Source organism: Cetorhinus maximus, chromosome 1, assembly GCF_964194155.1.
Source record: "Cetorhinus maximus chromosome 1, sCetMax3.hap1.1, whole genome shotgun sequence".
In the NCBI taxonomy this organism is placed as follows: Eukaryota; Metazoa; Chordata; class Chondrichthyes; order Lamniformes; family Cetorhinidae; genus Cetorhinus; species Cetorhinus maximus.
In genome coordinates this window covers 203,519,472-203,537,009 of record NC_135879.1, presented here as the reverse complement: position 1 = coordinate 203,537,009, position 17,538 = coordinate 203,519,472, and the positions used below count along the sequence as shown (strand labels likewise).

Sequence of the window (17,538 nt, the reverse complement as noted above, 5' to 3'; positions counted from 1 at the left end):
AGAAAAGGGACTATACTTCAAAATACAAAAATACATGGCTGCGAAGTGTTTATCATGACCTTTGACCCAGAAGCAGTACAGTAAGGAAAGTTTGGAATTTCTTTAAAATGTTTTTTTAATTCCTCTCTGGCCACGGGGGAGGTGCCAGAGGACTGGAGAACAGCTAATGTGGTTCTGCTATTTAAGAAGGGTTGTAGAGATAAGCCAGGGAACTGCAGACCGGTGAGTCTCACGTCAGTGGTAGGGAAAAGATTGGAGAAAATTCTGAAGGAGAGAATCTATCTCCACTTGGAGAGGCAAGGTTTAATCAGGGATAGTCAGCATTGCTTTGTCAGAGGGAGGTCATGCCTAACAAATTTGATTGAATTTTTTGAGGAGGTGACCAGGTGTGTAGATGAGGGTAGTGCAGTTGTAGTTTATATGGATTTCAGCAAAGCCTTTGACAAGGTCCCACATGGGAGACTTAAAAAGAAGGCAAATGCACATGGGATACAGGGTAATTTGATAAGGTGGATTCAAAATTGGCTTAGTTTTAGGAGACAGAGGGTGATGACAGAAGGCTGCTTTAGTGATTGGAAGCCAGTGTCCAGTGGCGTATCACAGGGATCTGTGCTCAGTCCCCTATTGTTCATCATTTATATAAATGACATAGATGGCTATGTGGAGGGTAGGATAGTAAGTTTGCAGATGATACAGATTGGCCGGGTGGTTAACAGTGAGGTTGAGTGTCTTGGGCTACAGGAAGATATAGACGGGATGGTCAAATGGGCAGGTAAGTGGCAGATGAAATTTAACCCTGAAAAGTGTGAGGCGATACACTTTGGGAGGTGTAATTTGACAAGGAAGTATTCAATGAACGGCATGGCACTAGGAAGTTCAGAGGAACAAAGGGACATTGGCGTGTGTGTCCATAGATCTCTGAAGGCAGAGGGGTATGTTAATGCAGTGGTGAAAAAGGCATTTGGGACACTTGCCTTTATCAATCGAGGCATAGATTACAAAAGTAGGGAGGTCATGTTGGAGTTGTATAGAACCTTGGTGAGGCCACATCTGGAGTGCTGTGTGCAGTTCTGGTCGCCACATTATAGGAAGGATGTGATTGCACTGGAGGGGGTGCAGAGGAGATTCACCAGGATGTTGCCTGGGATGAAACATTGAAGTTATGAAGAGAGGTTGGATAGACTTGGGTTGTTTTCGTTGGAGCAGAGAAGACTGAGGGGCGGCCTGATCGAGGTGTACAAGATTATGAGGGGCATGGACAGGGTGGATAGAGAGCAGTTGTTCCCCTTAGTTGAAGGATCAGTCATGAGGGGACACAAGCTCAAGGTGAGGGGCAGGAGATTTAGGGGGGATGTGAGGAAAAACTTTTTTACCCGGAGGGTGGTGATGGTCTGGAATGCGCTGCCTGGGAGGGTGGTGGAGGCGGGTTGCCTCACATCTTTTAAAAAGTACTTGGATGAGCACTTGGCACATCATAACATTCAAGGCTATGGGCCAAGTGCTGGTAAATGGGATTAGGTAGGTAGGTCAGGTGTTTCTCACATGTCGGTGCAGACTCGATGGGCTGAAGGGCCTCTTCTGCACTGAGAGATTCTGTGATTCTGTCTGTGGAATCTGTAATTGGTTTTAAGAATGTTTGTGTGAAAATGACCTTTTAAGAGTCTGCATGAAATGGAAAGGGATCAATTGTAATTTTCTTGAATCGTACTAAATGCTGATCCATGTGACCTCATGACCCTTGACCTGCAGTACCAACATTTTGGAAGTTAAGATACTGATGAAATGTGGCCAGAGACAAACAAGCTGCAGCTGGGCAAGAACAGAGAAGGCACACTTACACGAAGCTGTGGTGTGTAATGCAGTTAAAAAGGACAGAAAGCCGAAGACCGGGTTAGAGCAGGGATTGTGAATTGGAGAATTCCATTGCTATGCTTCAGTTTTGCCAGAGTTGACCAGACCATTTAATGAGGTTCATTGAAGGAGTCAGCTGCTGGGAAATCTGTGCCATCAAGACTGCCATGAACAAGCCACGGGGGTTCTACAGTTGTGTGCTTTCAGATGATATTCTCTGGGGACTTGAAAAGAGTAAAACGACTGTTGTAGGTGATTTGAGGTGAAGAGATCCAACGTATCTGAGGCCGAGTTGGAAAGGCTGTGAGATTGCTTGTGGTGCCACTTTTGTGCGGGGAGTGATGAGCATGCTTGTAATCTCATGAGAGAGTCTTTCTTCTGTCTGCTGTTCCTTGTTTAATTTATAGTTCCTACCAACCGTAGTTTGATTCTTAATTCAAGTTTAATTTATGTTGATTCTGAATTGCGTTGAAATAAAAGTTACAAAAAGTGAAATCCTGTTGGTAATTTCTTCATTTGGGATCATTTGGTAAATTTGGATATGTTGGTTTTATGATTGTTTCCTCACAGGCATCATAACATGCCTTAGGATATTCTGAGATTTTCTTACACTTGGACTGGATGAGTTTAGAAGGCTGTTTTTTTTTTAAAGTAGGACCCTTGGGGAATCTTGGCTTGATAAATAGTGGAATAATATATAAAAGCAAGGAAGTTATGTTAAAGCTTCGTGTGTCATGAGCTGGGCCTCAGCTTGAGTAGTATCCAGTCGCCCATCCCACACTTTTTTAAGAATGATGTCAAGGCCTTAGTGAAGACAAGATATATTAGTATCTCTCGCTCCTGCCTCCCACCGTATCACAAAACGTCCAATTTCTTAATTTCTGCTACCAACTTTTCCTCTGCCTCTAATTGGTTAAAACATCACTAACCTTTTGCAGTTCTGATGTAAGATCATTGACCCGAAACATCAACTCTATTTCTCTTTCTACAAATGCACCTGACCTGCTGAGTATTCTGAGCATATTCCCTTTTCAGGTTTCCAGTGTCCACAGAATTTTGCTTCTGTGTTTTTATGTTGGAGTGCTGGCAGAGATGTTCGACTTCTGTTATGTGGAGACTCTAGAGAATCTGGGGTTGCTCTCCTTATCGGAGAGGAAGTTAAAAGAGGTTTTAACCATGAGTTTTGTTGGGGTAAATGAGGAGGAACTGTTGTCAGTGGCTGATGGGGCACTAACCAGAAGACGCAAATTTGAGGAAGTTGGCAAAAGGTGGGTGAAATGATGGGGAAAAAATGTTGAGTTAATTAATGATCTAGTAAGTGCTGCCTGAAATAGTAGTGGAAACAGGTTCAATAATAAATTTCAAAAGGGAATCGGATGAATGCTTTAAAGGTGAAAATTCCAGGGCTTAGAGTTACAAGCAGGGGAGTGGGGCGAAGTGGATAGATTTCATTCTATGATTCTGTGACAGGGCTGGCAGGACAGTATGTTGTGAGGTGCAGTTGGTGTGTATCTCTTTGACCACTCTATTCAGCTACTCCGTCCATACATTCTGCTAATATTGAAAGGTGGAGAATAACAAATGATGTGATCAATCACAGTCAACCAACCAGCCTTGCTTATTTTGGAATTCAACCATTGCGTTTGAAAGTCATTGTGATATATTGACTATTCACTGCTGGATGTGAACTCTGCCTTCCACCATTTTATCATAATATGAAAGGGAAGATGGGGATCCAAAATTTGGTTTCCTTTTAAAAGTGAATGACAATTTTTTTTTTGGAAACAGAATGCATGCACAGCTGAATCAGTTCAACTTTATGCTTAAATTTACAAGTATTTCTAATGTGACACTTAAAATTTTTGCTTCAGTGTTGGCAGACATGAACTTGTAGCATCAAACATTTATAATAAAGTTCTTTTAAGTTTTAACATCCAGTAGGAATCAGTTAGTTATCCTTTTTTCCCCCCATTATATCCATTGAAAGTTACTGAGCTTTACTGTTGAATATTGAGCATTATCTTGGGTTCTGCCTTGTGGGCTGGAATCCAGAATATCCAAGGATTTAGGAGGTAAAAACATGTCCTTGGCCTTTGGAGAGGCAAGGGAGGTTGGTGATGAAGCAGTAATTTTCAAGGACAGGGGACCTGTATTTTGTTGCAGTTGGGGTGGTGATTGCAGGTTTCGAAGGGTGGAGGCAGCACCAGAAGAGAGAGCGAGCCATTCACAATATTGGCTAACATGGCACTTATGAAGGAAAGTTTCTTGAGGATCGTGTCAAGGAAAAGATAAGATTAGAGTAGACTTAGAGGCAGACAGGAGAGAAACTAGAATTGAGGGCTAGGGCAGGAAGGAAACCTAGGAAATTTGACTTGGTGAACTTGGAAAAGGGAAGGAAGTGGCAGAGGCAACTGAGTAGGTGGTCTTAATTTCAGTGACACAAGCACAAAAACCCCTCTCACACTTGCTGGAGGTGGAGATGACAGGGGAGAGGGGCTTCAAAAAGCAGTTGATAGTTGACAGGATGATCTTGGAGTAGCTAGCATTTTTTTTTTGAGAGGACAGTCGAACTCTACAGTGGTTTAGGTGATCCTGCCAGATCTGGCGATGAGTGACATAGCCAGCTGTGTGCCAGAAACACTCAAGCCTGCATCCCTTATTCTTAAGGGAGCGGAGATGGGGTTTGTACTGGGGGAATGACAGGGTTGAGAGGGGCTCTGGGTTTTACTTGGGACAGAGGTATCAAAGAGGGAGGTGAGGTGTGTTTTGAGCAAATTGATAGCTGCAGAAATTTTGCAGCCACTGTAAGTGACTTGCAGAGATGTTTTTTCCAGGGATGGTCAACAAAGGGAATGGGATTGGGGTGGGAAAGTGCATAATACAAAAGTTTTGGGGCACAAGTTTTACTGTGACAGTAACAGTGAGGCTTTTGGTGCTTGATTTTATTACAGGGCAAGTCTAACAGCAATATCTGGCATTCATAATGCACACTTAAATGCTGAAATCCAGGAGTTGCTGTCAACGAAACCCTGTTCTTCGCTGATAGATTCGGCATGGAAATCACTGTAATAGTGGGAACTTAACTCCTAGGTACACACTAGAGACAGCCGAAAACTTTGGGGCCTGTGCACTTGGGAGTAAGTGAATTTTTAACAGTAGAATAAATAACAGCTGAACAATCCTTGCCCTTTTTTAAAAAAAAAATTACAATGTGAAGTCTCATCCCCGAGAAGAAAATTAATGTTGCAGATTGAAACAAATGACAAGTCAGTTTTGCTGTTTGTCTTGTTCATCTCTTTCCTCCCCAGCTGCTCCAAATCTGTTTCCCAGTTATTATTTTGCTTAATGTACATGATGTAAATGTGCTTTATATTTTCTGTTTTTTAAAACATTTGTTGGTTTGTCGTCTGCATGTCTGTGAGGCAACTTCTTTCTGATTGAAGAGCAACTATGTGTGAGGAGAACGGCAACAGCCATACCTTTGCCTTTGGGGACAAAATTCAGTCTAAGTTGTTAAAATATGACATTAAATAGGTCAGCAAGTTGTTTGGAAAATAATGTGGACAAATGTGTGTTTGTGAAAGAAACCTGCGTCTCCAAACTTTGGATGTATGAGATAAAGAGTATTGGATTAGGGTAAAAAGATGAAGAACAGTGCTAATAAGAGGGAAGGCAAATTAAAATGCCTGGAATGAGTGACGTGAATAAGCAGAGATGGAATGAAAGAAAGGTATAAAGTAAAAGAGAGACTAAATATCCGGAGACGTAATAGGAAATGCAGAAGAGGAAATAAGAGTATTCCGGTTATTAAAACGTGAGAAATAGAAGAAATAGGCTGAGAAAGAATGAATATGAGACTGCAGTACAGTCCAAATTAGGAGTAAATGGGACAAATATCTGACTGTAAAAGGTATCAAAATTAGTTTGATGGAATATTTTTGTTCGGGTAATGTTATGATCTCAGTAGAGACCAATAACCTTTTTTTTTCGAAATTCAAAAACCCAGTTATTTATTCAAAAAACAAAGCCCCAAGATTCACTGATTAAAATAAAGCAGTTTTACTACCCAAAAAATTTCTTAAACTTAGCAATTTAAGACAAAGTGTAGTTATTATTCATGTTCTTTTAAAGTACAATTAACACAAGTTACTTGTACTCTAACCAAACTTCTTAACTCAGATTTCCTCTGCTCCCATTTGAGTTTTTTATTCATTCACAGGATGTGGGCTTCGCTGGCTGGGCCAGCATTTATTGTCCATCCCTTGTTGCCCTTCAGAAGGTGGTGGTGAGCTGCCTTCTTGAACCGCTGCAAGTCCATGTGGTGTAGGTACATCCACAGTGCTGTTAGGGAGTTCCAGGATTTTGACCCAGCAATAGTGAAGGACCGGCGATATATTTCCAAGTCACGATGGTGAGTGACTTGGAGGGGAACTTCCAGGTGGTGGTGTTAGATTCCAAGAAACTCAAGTCAGATCCTTAGCAGAAATTGGAAGATTAACCACTTGGTTTGAGTATTATTTTAAAAATTTGTATAAGGGTTGAGATTTCTTAGGCCCTCTGCTGACTTCCAGCAAGGTTGTCCCTTCAAATCTCCTCCACCCATCCCATGTTTGTGGCCTCTCTGTTCAACACTAATATCTTAAGTGTAGCCACCTTGGATCAGAACTCTCCCGGTTCTAATGTTTTTTTAACACTGGAATCTTGTATCTAGAACACTCTTCTCAGCTTTGTTATCCCAGAAATCCAATTTACTGTTCGTAGGGGCTTTCAGTTATCAAGGGTTTAAGCTCTTTTAGCCAGTGCACAGAATTTCAACTGAATTCTCCTTGCAAGAAATATTCCTTGCAGTTAGCTTGTACTAAACTACACTGGAATGTACTCTCCCCTGTAATTACCTTGTTGTCAGTATTGTTTATCTCCCAGGCAGATTGGTCACATGATGGTTACTGGAAGAAAGTTGCCTTTTACAAGAAATTATCTTCCAGAGTAACCGAACCCTCAAAGGGATCACCACCCTAGCATAAACTATAGGTTTCCCTCCAAAAGCACATGGGTCATCATAGTAAGAATATCTGGGCATGCTGTTTAAAGCAGACTCTTTTGTTGCTACACAATTTTTTACTGCTTCTTCATCCTTGAAATATTGGTTACTGCTGCCTTAGAACATTGTGCTTCATTACTTTTTTTTAAGCTCTGTACCAATTGTTATACTTAAATTGCACTTAATGTGTTAACAGTTAAACATGACAGGTGGATGGAATGTAGTTGGTTAACTTAATCCTGTTCAATGTCAATTAGCAGACTGCCTGAGCCTGGAAATTCTAACTCGTCTATAAGAATGTGGTCATTGTGGAATCTGCATTAAGGTTACTTTGGTTACATAATTCCTTAGTTCAGTCTGTCTCGTAAGAACTGTAAATCATTAATTCATTTTAAATGGCTCAACATACCACAACTGTCAGATAGCAATCTGACATTGTTCCAGCTGAATTCAATAAGGATTTAACTGAGAATTAGCAGATTCTTTGCAAATGTCTTTACTGTTCAACTGTGAGTATGTTTATGTCTCTTTGGAGTTTACTGTTAACAAATGTTATATCTTAAATTATTTCATCAAAATTTTCAATTTCATTGTCTGATTGCCTCAGGAAATTCACAGAAGCAAACTGAATAGATCAGCAACTTAACTTTTGAGTTTATAAGAAACCTTGTGCATGTTTCTAACGTATATACTTTTGTTGTAATCTAATTTTGTTCCTTTTTTATTATGGCATTACTTTCCATCGTGAAACATTCACTGGTGTTTTAACAATGGGTATCCAACCAAAATTCATATTTTTATGCATAACATGGAGAAATTATTTTTGAGTTATTTTTTGTTTAGAGCCAGTGTTATCAACATGTTTGATAAAAAATCAATCCAAAACTCCTCTCTCTTCTCAAAGCTGCTTCAGCTTGATTCTGAGTACTGTGGTGGGAATTCTTGCCTCTGTCTGCATTCTCTGATGGCTCATTGAGGAATTTGAAGCTGCTGCCTCAGCAACAGAAACGTCCAATGTCCCATCTTTCTATATTGCCATTTTTTCTACCCAGTGCACCTAATGTCTCATCTTGCTAATCCTCTTCCCATTACAGTCGCTTTAACCTATACCCTTAGATTCTTCTGGTGCATTGAGTGCTCCTCAAGCATATCCAGTGACCTGTGAACAAGGCCTGTGTCATCCACAATCTCACTGTAGACAATTATAGTTCTGACTGAAAATTTGCTCACAGATGGTGAAGCCTTACTGAAACTTTGCACCATATGCTCCATCTAACTGCCATGATGGTGTTGTGGGTTTTGTAAACAAATTAAACTGCGATCTCTTTCCCCTACTTTTCTGGTATCATTTTCTGTTTGGAGCATATGGACCTCATATTTTGCCTTTTAAGATTTTTTTTTTACTCCCCTGCTATTCCTAAAGCCGCAATTTCTAACCACAGTTGTCTCGCTCATTTTTTTCCTTTAGCCTCTTGAAAGGGTGACTCACCTTCTGTGAATTCAGTCTCAAATTTAATTTACCCTTTCTCCTCTTGTTTACTGTTCTCCAATCTTTTTCAAACTGCTCCCTCCATATGAACTCTTTTTCCAATGTTTATGGTTACCTCCCTTAGCCTTGCTGGCCTGTTAGGCTTCTACTCCCATGCTCTCAATCAAAGAGGCCATCACCAATCTCTCTCTCATCTTGTATTCCTCACCACCCACATGCTCCTACATCATCTGACCTTACTTCCTTCTGTGCTTTCCACTGGAACAGAACTCCAACAAGCCACCTACCTTTCAAGTTGCCAGCAGTCTATCCTTTGGTCCTTGATTGGCCACAAAACTTATGAAGCTTTTGATCTTATTGAACTACTTCCTCATCCCCATGTTTTATATCTTTCTTTCCAAAAAAGAAAAACTCTATCATGCTCCCTTCCCTGGTATGGCTCCTTTATTTACTCCCCCAAGCCTGGTGTTCAGACATGGCTGCATCCTTTGCACAGCTGCTTTATCCATTCATTGCCAAATCTGGCTACAGCACATTAACAGCTCTCAGGCCTCAACTTTCCTCTGCCAGAAACCTAGAGAGAGCCTCATTTCTTTTCTCCATAACTAATTATTTTCTCAAACCCCTTGCCCCTGTCCCCTCATCCTCGCATCTATATGGTGCAAAGACTATGTTACAAACATTGAAACCATCTATCTGTTCACCTACCTCTGCAACTTAGCCTTAAACCTGCCTGAGCTCTGGACCTGCATCTTGCTCTAGGTGCTCTCATATTTACATTCATGCCCAATCCAAGATTATTTTGTTCAAAAGACAGACAAACCCCCTGCTTCTCTCTCATCGGCACTAACTCAGCATTTCACCCTGCCTCTCTTTCCTCACCCCCACTCCCCTCCGCCCTATGAGCTGAACATTTGCATGCATTCCTCTGCTCGGGTGCTGTTCCACTCCTTTTGAAAGCCACTTCCTTCATCCCCTAATATATATTTTTTTAAAATCCTCACTACATTCCTGCAATTTACTGCCCAATTTCCAACGTTTCCTACCTCTTCAAGAACATGTCTCTCTCTCTCTCTCCCACCTCCTCTCTCTCTCTCTCTCTCTCTCTCTCTCTCTCTCCCCCCCCCCCCACCACCACCACCACCACCACCACCACCACCACCACCACCACCAATCCATGCTCATCTTTCCCACATTTCCATGTCTGAATCTTTGCAATCTGGTCTCTGCCTCTATATCAGCACAGATTCGGCCCGAGCCCAAGTCACAGATGACATCCTCCTTGACTTTGGTGTATTACTCTTTCTGTTGCCTTTGGCAAGCTTACTACGCAATCCTCCACAAATAATCTTTTTCTGCATTTTCCAGCCCAGTGGAATCGTCCTCACTTTGGTTTCATTCTGAGCTACCCAATCATAGGGCAAGCACCTCTCGGATGTTTTTTTTTTCTCCCTGCTACCAAACAGTCAGCTTCTGGAATTCTCGCAGGATCTACCCTTGCCCCCAACTTACTTGGTGCCTCTAGGTGACATCTTGGAAAAGTTAGGACGATTGAGAGGTTCAGCTCTGAGGAAAATCCTGGCCAATATTTCTTTTAAATTGTAGGCTACACTGTTCTATTCTGAGATGCACCAGACTAATTAATTCACCTCAAACACTTAATAGGTAGCAATCCAAGATTTACCTGCCCAATTGTAATTTTAGGACTGATTTGTGCTTGATAGTTCTTTGCTCTTTGCACTGATTTTAAAATATTGTTGGCATAGTTATGACTTGTAGCCCAAACTATTGCTGTGGACTTGATTGTTTTTGCACAAATTTATACTTCTGTTGTGATGACATTTCCAACCTACTTTGTTCAGATGCTATGGTTAGCCACCCTTGGGCTCCACACTTCAAGGATCGAAACTTGGAATGGACCCTCTGTAAAATCACCTTCACGTTACTTGATGCCTGCTCTTTAGGAACCACCATTGTACCGATGTATTTATTATTCTAAATTTGAGTACCCTGCTGGATTAATGCTGGATTCCAGTTCATTTGGTGGTGGTCTTGCTGAATTTGGTCCAAGTTACTTAATGCTTTAACTGCATCAGATTGAGGCCTCTGCCTGCCAGAATGGCATTGCAAAATCAGGTGTGAATTATTTGAGGTCTCTCGTCAAGTTTTGCAGCTCTTAATTTTTCCCTGCTCTTGATGGTTGTGATTTGCCTCACAAAGCAAAGGTTTGGACTACTGGATTTGTGCTGAAGCTTTTGTAATCTATTGAAGGATAATTTTAACAAATATCAGTTAGGTGGGACTACTTTTCCAAATTTGCTGATTATATTGTACAACTGTCACTGTTTACCTCTGGTCAGAACAGGATAGGTTTTTAGTAATATAAGATTGAATGATTAGTGTGCAGAGCAGAAATTTCTGGTAGAAATTGCAGGCCCTGACTGCTTTTAGCAATGTTTAATTTGTGCTTGAAGAAAGCTTGGGATACTAATTCTGCCTTTCTGCTGACATGCTATAATTACAGCTTTTAAATGGTAATGTTCTTCCAGTGTAGGTATGGAATACAAATACAAAGTCTGGACAATGGATATTTTCTTAAATGCTGATATCTTTAAAGGAACTTGCTCCAGTTGTTTCACCTGCATAGTATCTGCATTACTGCATTGAAAATTCAGAGAACACTTCAGCCAAGGGGTCACTAGACAATAGACAGGAATGAGAACTTGGACAGATGACCCCCTCTTCAACCAAGGCCATGAGGTCATTACAGCTATCAGTGCAGTCTGGGGGTTGAACCTGGCACTTTATTGGGCCTGATAGTTCAGCTAATACTGGCTTAAAATGCTGAATCATCAGGGGACTATTATCCATGATCTGACTTGGAACTTATGCAGCTTTGCTGTTCATTAACCAAACAAGACGTTTCTTTGAAAAAATCTTGCTTTATTCTCTGCTTTCAGGAAGAATCCCGTGTTCTCAGAGTCAAGGTTATTTCAGGCATTGATCTGGCTAAAAAAGACATCTTTGGAGCCAGGTATGTAGTATATACACTCATTTCATAGGATTCTTTATTGTTATGAGATTGATTAAAAGTTGAGCATGAAGAAGTGAATGCATTGGATGGTCACCTTTGAACACACCTAAAGAAACTAAAATGTCATTACTCAGGAACTATCAGAACCTGAGAAACAATGGGCAGAATTTTATGGCCTGTCAGCAGGGGTGGGGAGGGCTCATAAAATCTTTCAGGTGGCCTTCCCATCAACTTTCTGCCTGCTCTTACCCCAATTAAGGTTCTTAAGTGGTCAATTACTCAACATTTAAGGAGGGATTCCCACCCTGCCACAATTTTCCAGCCAGCTAGAAGAGTTCGGTCATGGAAGAGTGGGGAGGGTGCGGCGGGGAGGAAGAGATGCCCGACAGGTCGCACTGTTCCGGCTCCGGGTGGGGAAGGGGAATCTTCATCACCGCCCCCCCTTTCCAGATAAGACGTGGCTCCCACCCCCAGCCCACTGGGAGTGCTCCTCCCTCATGTGGTTTTGTCATCACGACCTCCTCACCACTGTTAGGTCTCCCATCCCGTCCCTGCCATGAGACCCTCACCTACCTGGTCCTGTGGGCTCTGGCACTTAGATGAGTGGGACTGCTTGTAATCCCAGCAGTGGCCACTGCTCCCATTGGTAATGATGGGACTACAGAGATGCCGACCAAACAGATTGGCTGGCAGCTCTCTGAGGCACGTCTTCCTCTCAATTGAAGGGCAGAAGTCTCAACTCCAGCCAGTAAGCGTTAAATGGCTTTGAGGGCTGCTGTGATTGGCAGGTGAGGCAAGAAACCCCACTATCTGACAAATCCTGGCTAATGTGTACTTTTTACACTGGATGAGGTTGTTCCAAAATAAATCAACCAGTCAATCTCCCAAGGGGAGATGGTGGCCTAGTGGGACTGTCACTGGACTAGTAACTCAGAGGCATAGTTATTCCTCTGGGGTGCATGCGTTCTAATCCCACCATGGCAGTTAGTGGAATTCAAATTCAATGTTTGCAATCTCTTGTTTTCATGTTTGGGTAAACAAATGACAGCAACATTTGCTTTTTTGGGTGTTTTATCCTTGTAGCAGAGTGCAGGATATATTGACCGGCAGATTACTCACCTATATTAAAACAGGGCCCATGGTTGTGATGGTCTAAAATTAAAGTTTGCTCCTCTGCCTATGCGTGCTTTTTCTTTGTTCAGTTGAGTAAAACAGAACAGAAAAAAACATCGGTCACTAATTTTGCTGCTATTTAGTTCAATTGTAAAGAATTATTAATCACTTTTTAAAAAAACACAAGCCTTTTTATTCCAAGAAAAAAAAATCATTTTTATTCTACAGACAGTGTAAATTGGTTCATAACTCTTGACTATTCTTATTTATTTTCCTTGATGCTGGATATCATTTTCATAATACAGGAACCAGAGTACACCAGACGGGGCAGGACGAGTGCTCTGCATAACCTCAGTTACCTTAAGGCTTCTGTTCTGTTATTCTGCCTATACGACCCAAAGCCCTACTTGGTTTCTTCACTGTGCCTGTTGTGCTGATAGCATCAGCAATATCTTGCAATATTTCCAAGATTCCTCCTGCATTGCTTCTTGCAGCTACATAATATTCATTTTATATTGTGACTGGTTATTATCTTTTCTGCCACCTCAGAACTTGGCATTTATTCATTGACTGCAGCTTCGCAAGCTGCCCAAGACCATTGCTGTTTGGTCAGCCTGTTTTATGGTTGTTGACAGTCCTACCTGGTTTCCTCCTGTTTACAAATTTGGAGAGCTTTCTTTTTACCTGCTTGCTAGGCATCGACGTAAATTCAGGAGAAACCGACTTTGTTGCAACTTACGTCCTCCTGTGCTGATTTGCCCCAAGTACAAGCCGTCTTTGTTTCAGTTAAATTTTCAACCTATTTCTGAAGCTTTTTATCTTCTTTATTCACTTACGGGATGGTGGCATTGCTGGATAGGCCACCAATTATTGCCCTTCCCTAGTTGCCCTTGAGAAGGTGTTGGTGAGCTGCCTTCTTGAACTGCTGCAGTGCAAGTGGTGTAGGTGCTGTTAGGGAGGGAGTTCCAGGATTTTGACCCGGCGACCCTTGAAGGAACAGCGATATATTTCCAAGTCAAGATTGTGAGTGCCTTGGAGAGGAACTCCCAGGTGATGGTGTTCCCATGTATCTGCTTGTAGATGGTAGTGGTTGTGGGTTTGGATGGTGCTGACTAAGGAGCCTTGGTGAGTTTCTGCAGTGCATCTTGTAGATAGTATACGCTGCTGCCACCGTGAGTCGTTAGTGGAGGGAATGAATGTTTGTGGAAGGGGTGCCAATCAAGCAGGCTTCTTTGTCCTGAATGGTGTCAAGCTTTTTAAGTGTTGTTGGACCTGCACTCACCCAGGCAAGTGGAGAATATTCCATCACACTCCTGACTTGTGCCTCGTAGATGGTGCACAGGCTTTGGGGAGTCAGGAGGTGAGTTACTCGCTGCAGGATTCCTAACCTTTGACCTGCTTTTGTAGCCACAGTATTTATATGGCTAGTCTAGTTCAGTTTCTAGTCAGTGGCAACTCCCAGGATGTTGATGGTGGGGGATTCAGTGATGGTAATGCCATTGAATGCCAAGGGGAGATGGTTGGATTCTCTCTTGTTGGAGATGGTCATTGCTCGGTACTTGTGTGGCACGAATGTTACTTGCCACTTTTCAGTCCAAGCCTGGTCCAGGTTTTGCTGCATTTGGTCATGGACTGCTTCAGTATCTGAGGAGTCGCAAATGGTGCTGAACATTGTGCAATCATCAGTGAACATCCCCACTTCTGACTTTATGACGGAAGGAAGGTCATTGATGAAGCAGCTGAAGATGTTTGGGCCTAGGGCACTACCCTGGGGAACTCCTGCAGTGATGTCCTGGAGCTGAGATGACTGATCTCCAACAGCCACAACCATCATCCTTTTTGCTAAGTGTGACTCCAACCAGCAGAAAGTTTTCCCGTTGACTCCAGTTTTGCTAGGGCCCCTTGATTCCACACTCGGTCAAATGCTGCCTTGATGTCATGGGCAGTCATTCTCACCTTACTTCTGGAACCAAGGCTGTAATGAAGTCAGAAGCCGAGCGTCCTTGGCAGAACTTAAACTGACCAGTGAGCAGGTTATTGCTAAGTAAGTGCAGCTTGATAGCACTGTTGATGACCCCTTCCATCATTTTACTAATGATTGAGAGTAAACTGATGGAGCGTTAATTGGCCATGTTGGATTTGTCCTGCTTTCTGTGTACAAGATATACCTGGATAATTTTCCATATCGCTGTGTAGATGCCAATTTTGCAGCTGTACTGGAACAGCTTGCCTAGGGGCATGGCAAGTTCTGGAGCCCAAATCTTCAGAACTACTGCTGAAATATTGTCAGGGCCCATAACCTTTGCACTATCCAGTGCCTTCAGCTGTTTGTTGATATTAAGTGGGGTGAATCGAATTGGCTGAAGATTGGCACCTGTGATGCTGGGGTCTCCGGAGGAGGCCGAGATGGATCATCCACTCGGCACTTCTGGCTGAAGATTGTTGCAAATGCTTCAGCATTATCTTTTGCATTGAAGTGCTGTGTTCCTCCATCATTTGAGATGGGGATATTTGTGGAGCCTCCTCCTCCAGTGAGTTGTTTAATTGTCCACCAGCATTCACGACTGGATGTGGCAGGACTGCGGAACTTAGACCTGATCCGTTGGTTGTGAAATCGCTCAGCTCTATCACTTGCTGCTTATGCTGTTTGGCACACACGTAGTCCTGTGTTATAGCTTCACCAGGTTGACACCTCATTTTTAGGTATGCTTGGTGCTGTTTGTGGCATGCCCTCCTGCTCTCTTCACTGAACCAGGGTTGATCCCCTGGCTTGATGGTAATGGTAGAGTGGAGGATATGCTGGGCCATAAGAGGTTAAAGATTGTGGTTGAGTACAATTTTGCTGCTGCTGAATGCCCAAAGTGCCTTATGGTTGCTCGATTTGTTTGAAATCTATCCCATTTAGCATGGTGGTAGTGCTACACAATATGATGGAGGGCATCCTCATTGTGATGATGGGACTTTGACTCCACAAGGACTGTGCGGTGGTCACTCCTACCGATACTGTAATGGACAGATGCATCTGCGGCACGCAGGTTGGTAAGGACGAGGTCAAGTATATTTTTCCCTCTTGTTAGCTCCCTCATCACCTGCTGCAGGCTCAGTCTAGCAGCTATGTCCTTTAGGACTTGGCCAGCTTAATCTGTGGTGCTGCTACTTTGGTGGTGGACGTTGAAACCCTGCACCCAGAGTACATGCTGTGCCCTTGCCACCCTCAGTGCTTCTGCCAAGTGGTGCTCAACATGGAGGAGCACTGATTCATCTACTGAGGGGGATGGTATGTGGTCATCAGCAGGAGGTTTCCTTGCTCATGTTTGACCTGATGCCATGTGGCTGAACCAATTTATGATGTTGCACTATTTGAGCTTTCAGTTATGTTTTGGTTAGATAGAATATTCACTGCTATGAGCTGTGCTGATTACTTAAAGTTGAAGAAAATTCTAAACCTATATCGAACCTTGGTTAGACAACACTTTGAGCACTGGGTGCAGTTCTGGTCACCATATTATTACAAGGATATAAAGGCACTGGAGAGGGTGCAGATAAGGATGTACAAGGACAATACCAGAAATGCGTGGGGATACATATCAGGAAAGAATTGATAGATCTCTTCCCTCTTTAATAAAGAAGACTTTGGGTGGCCTAATTGAGACCTTTAAAATTTTGAAAAGTTATATTCGAGTGGACACAGAATGACTTGCTCCTGTGGCCATATTATTTATATGGTTGGTCTAGTTCAGTTTCTGGTCAATGGTAACCCCCCCAGGATGTTGATATTGGAGGATTCAGCTATGGAAACACCATTGAAAATCTAAGGGAGGTGGTTAGATTCTTTCTTGTTGGGATGACCTTGCCTGATAATTGTGTGCATGAATGTTACTTGCCACTTATAAGCCCAAGCCCGAATATTTTATTATTGTCTCGCTACATGTGGGTACGTACTGTTTCAGCACTTGAGGAGTTGTGAATGGTACTGAACACTGCATTCATCAGCAAACATCCCCGCTTCTGACCTTATATTGGAGGGAAATGTCATTGATGAAGCAGCTGAAATGGTTGGGCCTCGGACATTGCCCTGAGGAACTCCTGTGGCGACATCCTGTTTCTGAAATGCTTGACTTCTATCAACTTATTGCCTTTGTACAGGCTGTGACTCCAACCAGTGGAGAGTTAATAACTCCTTAACTCCTATTGACACCAGTTCTGCAACGACTCCTTGATTCCACAGTCGGTCAAATGCTGCCTTGATGTCAAGGGCAGTCACTCTCACCTCAAACCTGTAATTTAGCTCTTTTGTCTGTGTTTGGACCAAGGCTACAACGAGGCCTGGTGCCAAATGGCCATGGCAGAACCCAAACAGAGCTTCAGTGAGCAAGTTATTGCCAAGCAAGTACACTGTCAATGACACCATTCATTGCTCGTAGATTGATGGTGGAATAACTGGCCAGATTAGATTTGTCCTTTTTGTGGATAGGATGTACCTGGGCAGTTTGCACATTCAAGGGTATATACCAGTGTTGTTGGTGTACTGGAATAGCTGAGCTATTGTAAATATTAAAGACTTAGATGATGGAATATGGAACCACATATTCAAGCTTGCAGGTGTCATGGATAGGTAGCATTATAACCATTGCATATGGAAGCATATGTTTACAAAGAGATATATAAACAGTGGCAAATGGATTTCAGTATAAACAATTGTGAGGTCATCCACTTTGGACTTAAGGGGGGTTAGATCAGTATACCTTACAAATGATGAAAAGCTGAAAGCAGAAGAGGTCCAATAAAACTTAGAGGTGCATTTGCACAGAAGGAGGCTATTTGGCCCATTATGTCTGTGCTGGCTCTCTGCAAGAGAAATTCAGCTAGCCTACTACCCTGCTTTTTCCCCGTAGCCCTGAAATTTTTTTCTCTTGAAATAATGATCCAAGTTTTTTCAGAAAACCATGATTTAATCTGCCTCCACCATAATCTCAGGCAATGCATTCTGGATCCTAACCACTCGCTTTG

The 17,538-nt window shown here is 42.5% G+C and overlaps 1 protein-coding gene across 2 annotated transcripts in view; it reads left to right on the top strand.

Moving 5' to 3' along the window:
- The window catches only part of nedd4l (NEDD4 like E3 ubiquitin protein ligase), a 426,083-nt gene that overhangs the window by 92,762 nt on the left and 315,783 nt on the right, over positions 1–17,538 (top strand). The window contains exon 2 of one of the 2 annotated variants that reach the window (XM_078551960.1): positions 11,342–11,415. The exons of the other annotated variant lie outside the window; for it this stretch is intronic. Within the exon in view, the coding sequence (XP_078408086.1) occupies positions 11,342–11,415 (74 nt within the window). The remainder of the gene's footprint in view (positions 1–11,341; positions 11,416–17,538) is intronic. 2 annotated transcript variants of the gene reach the window in all.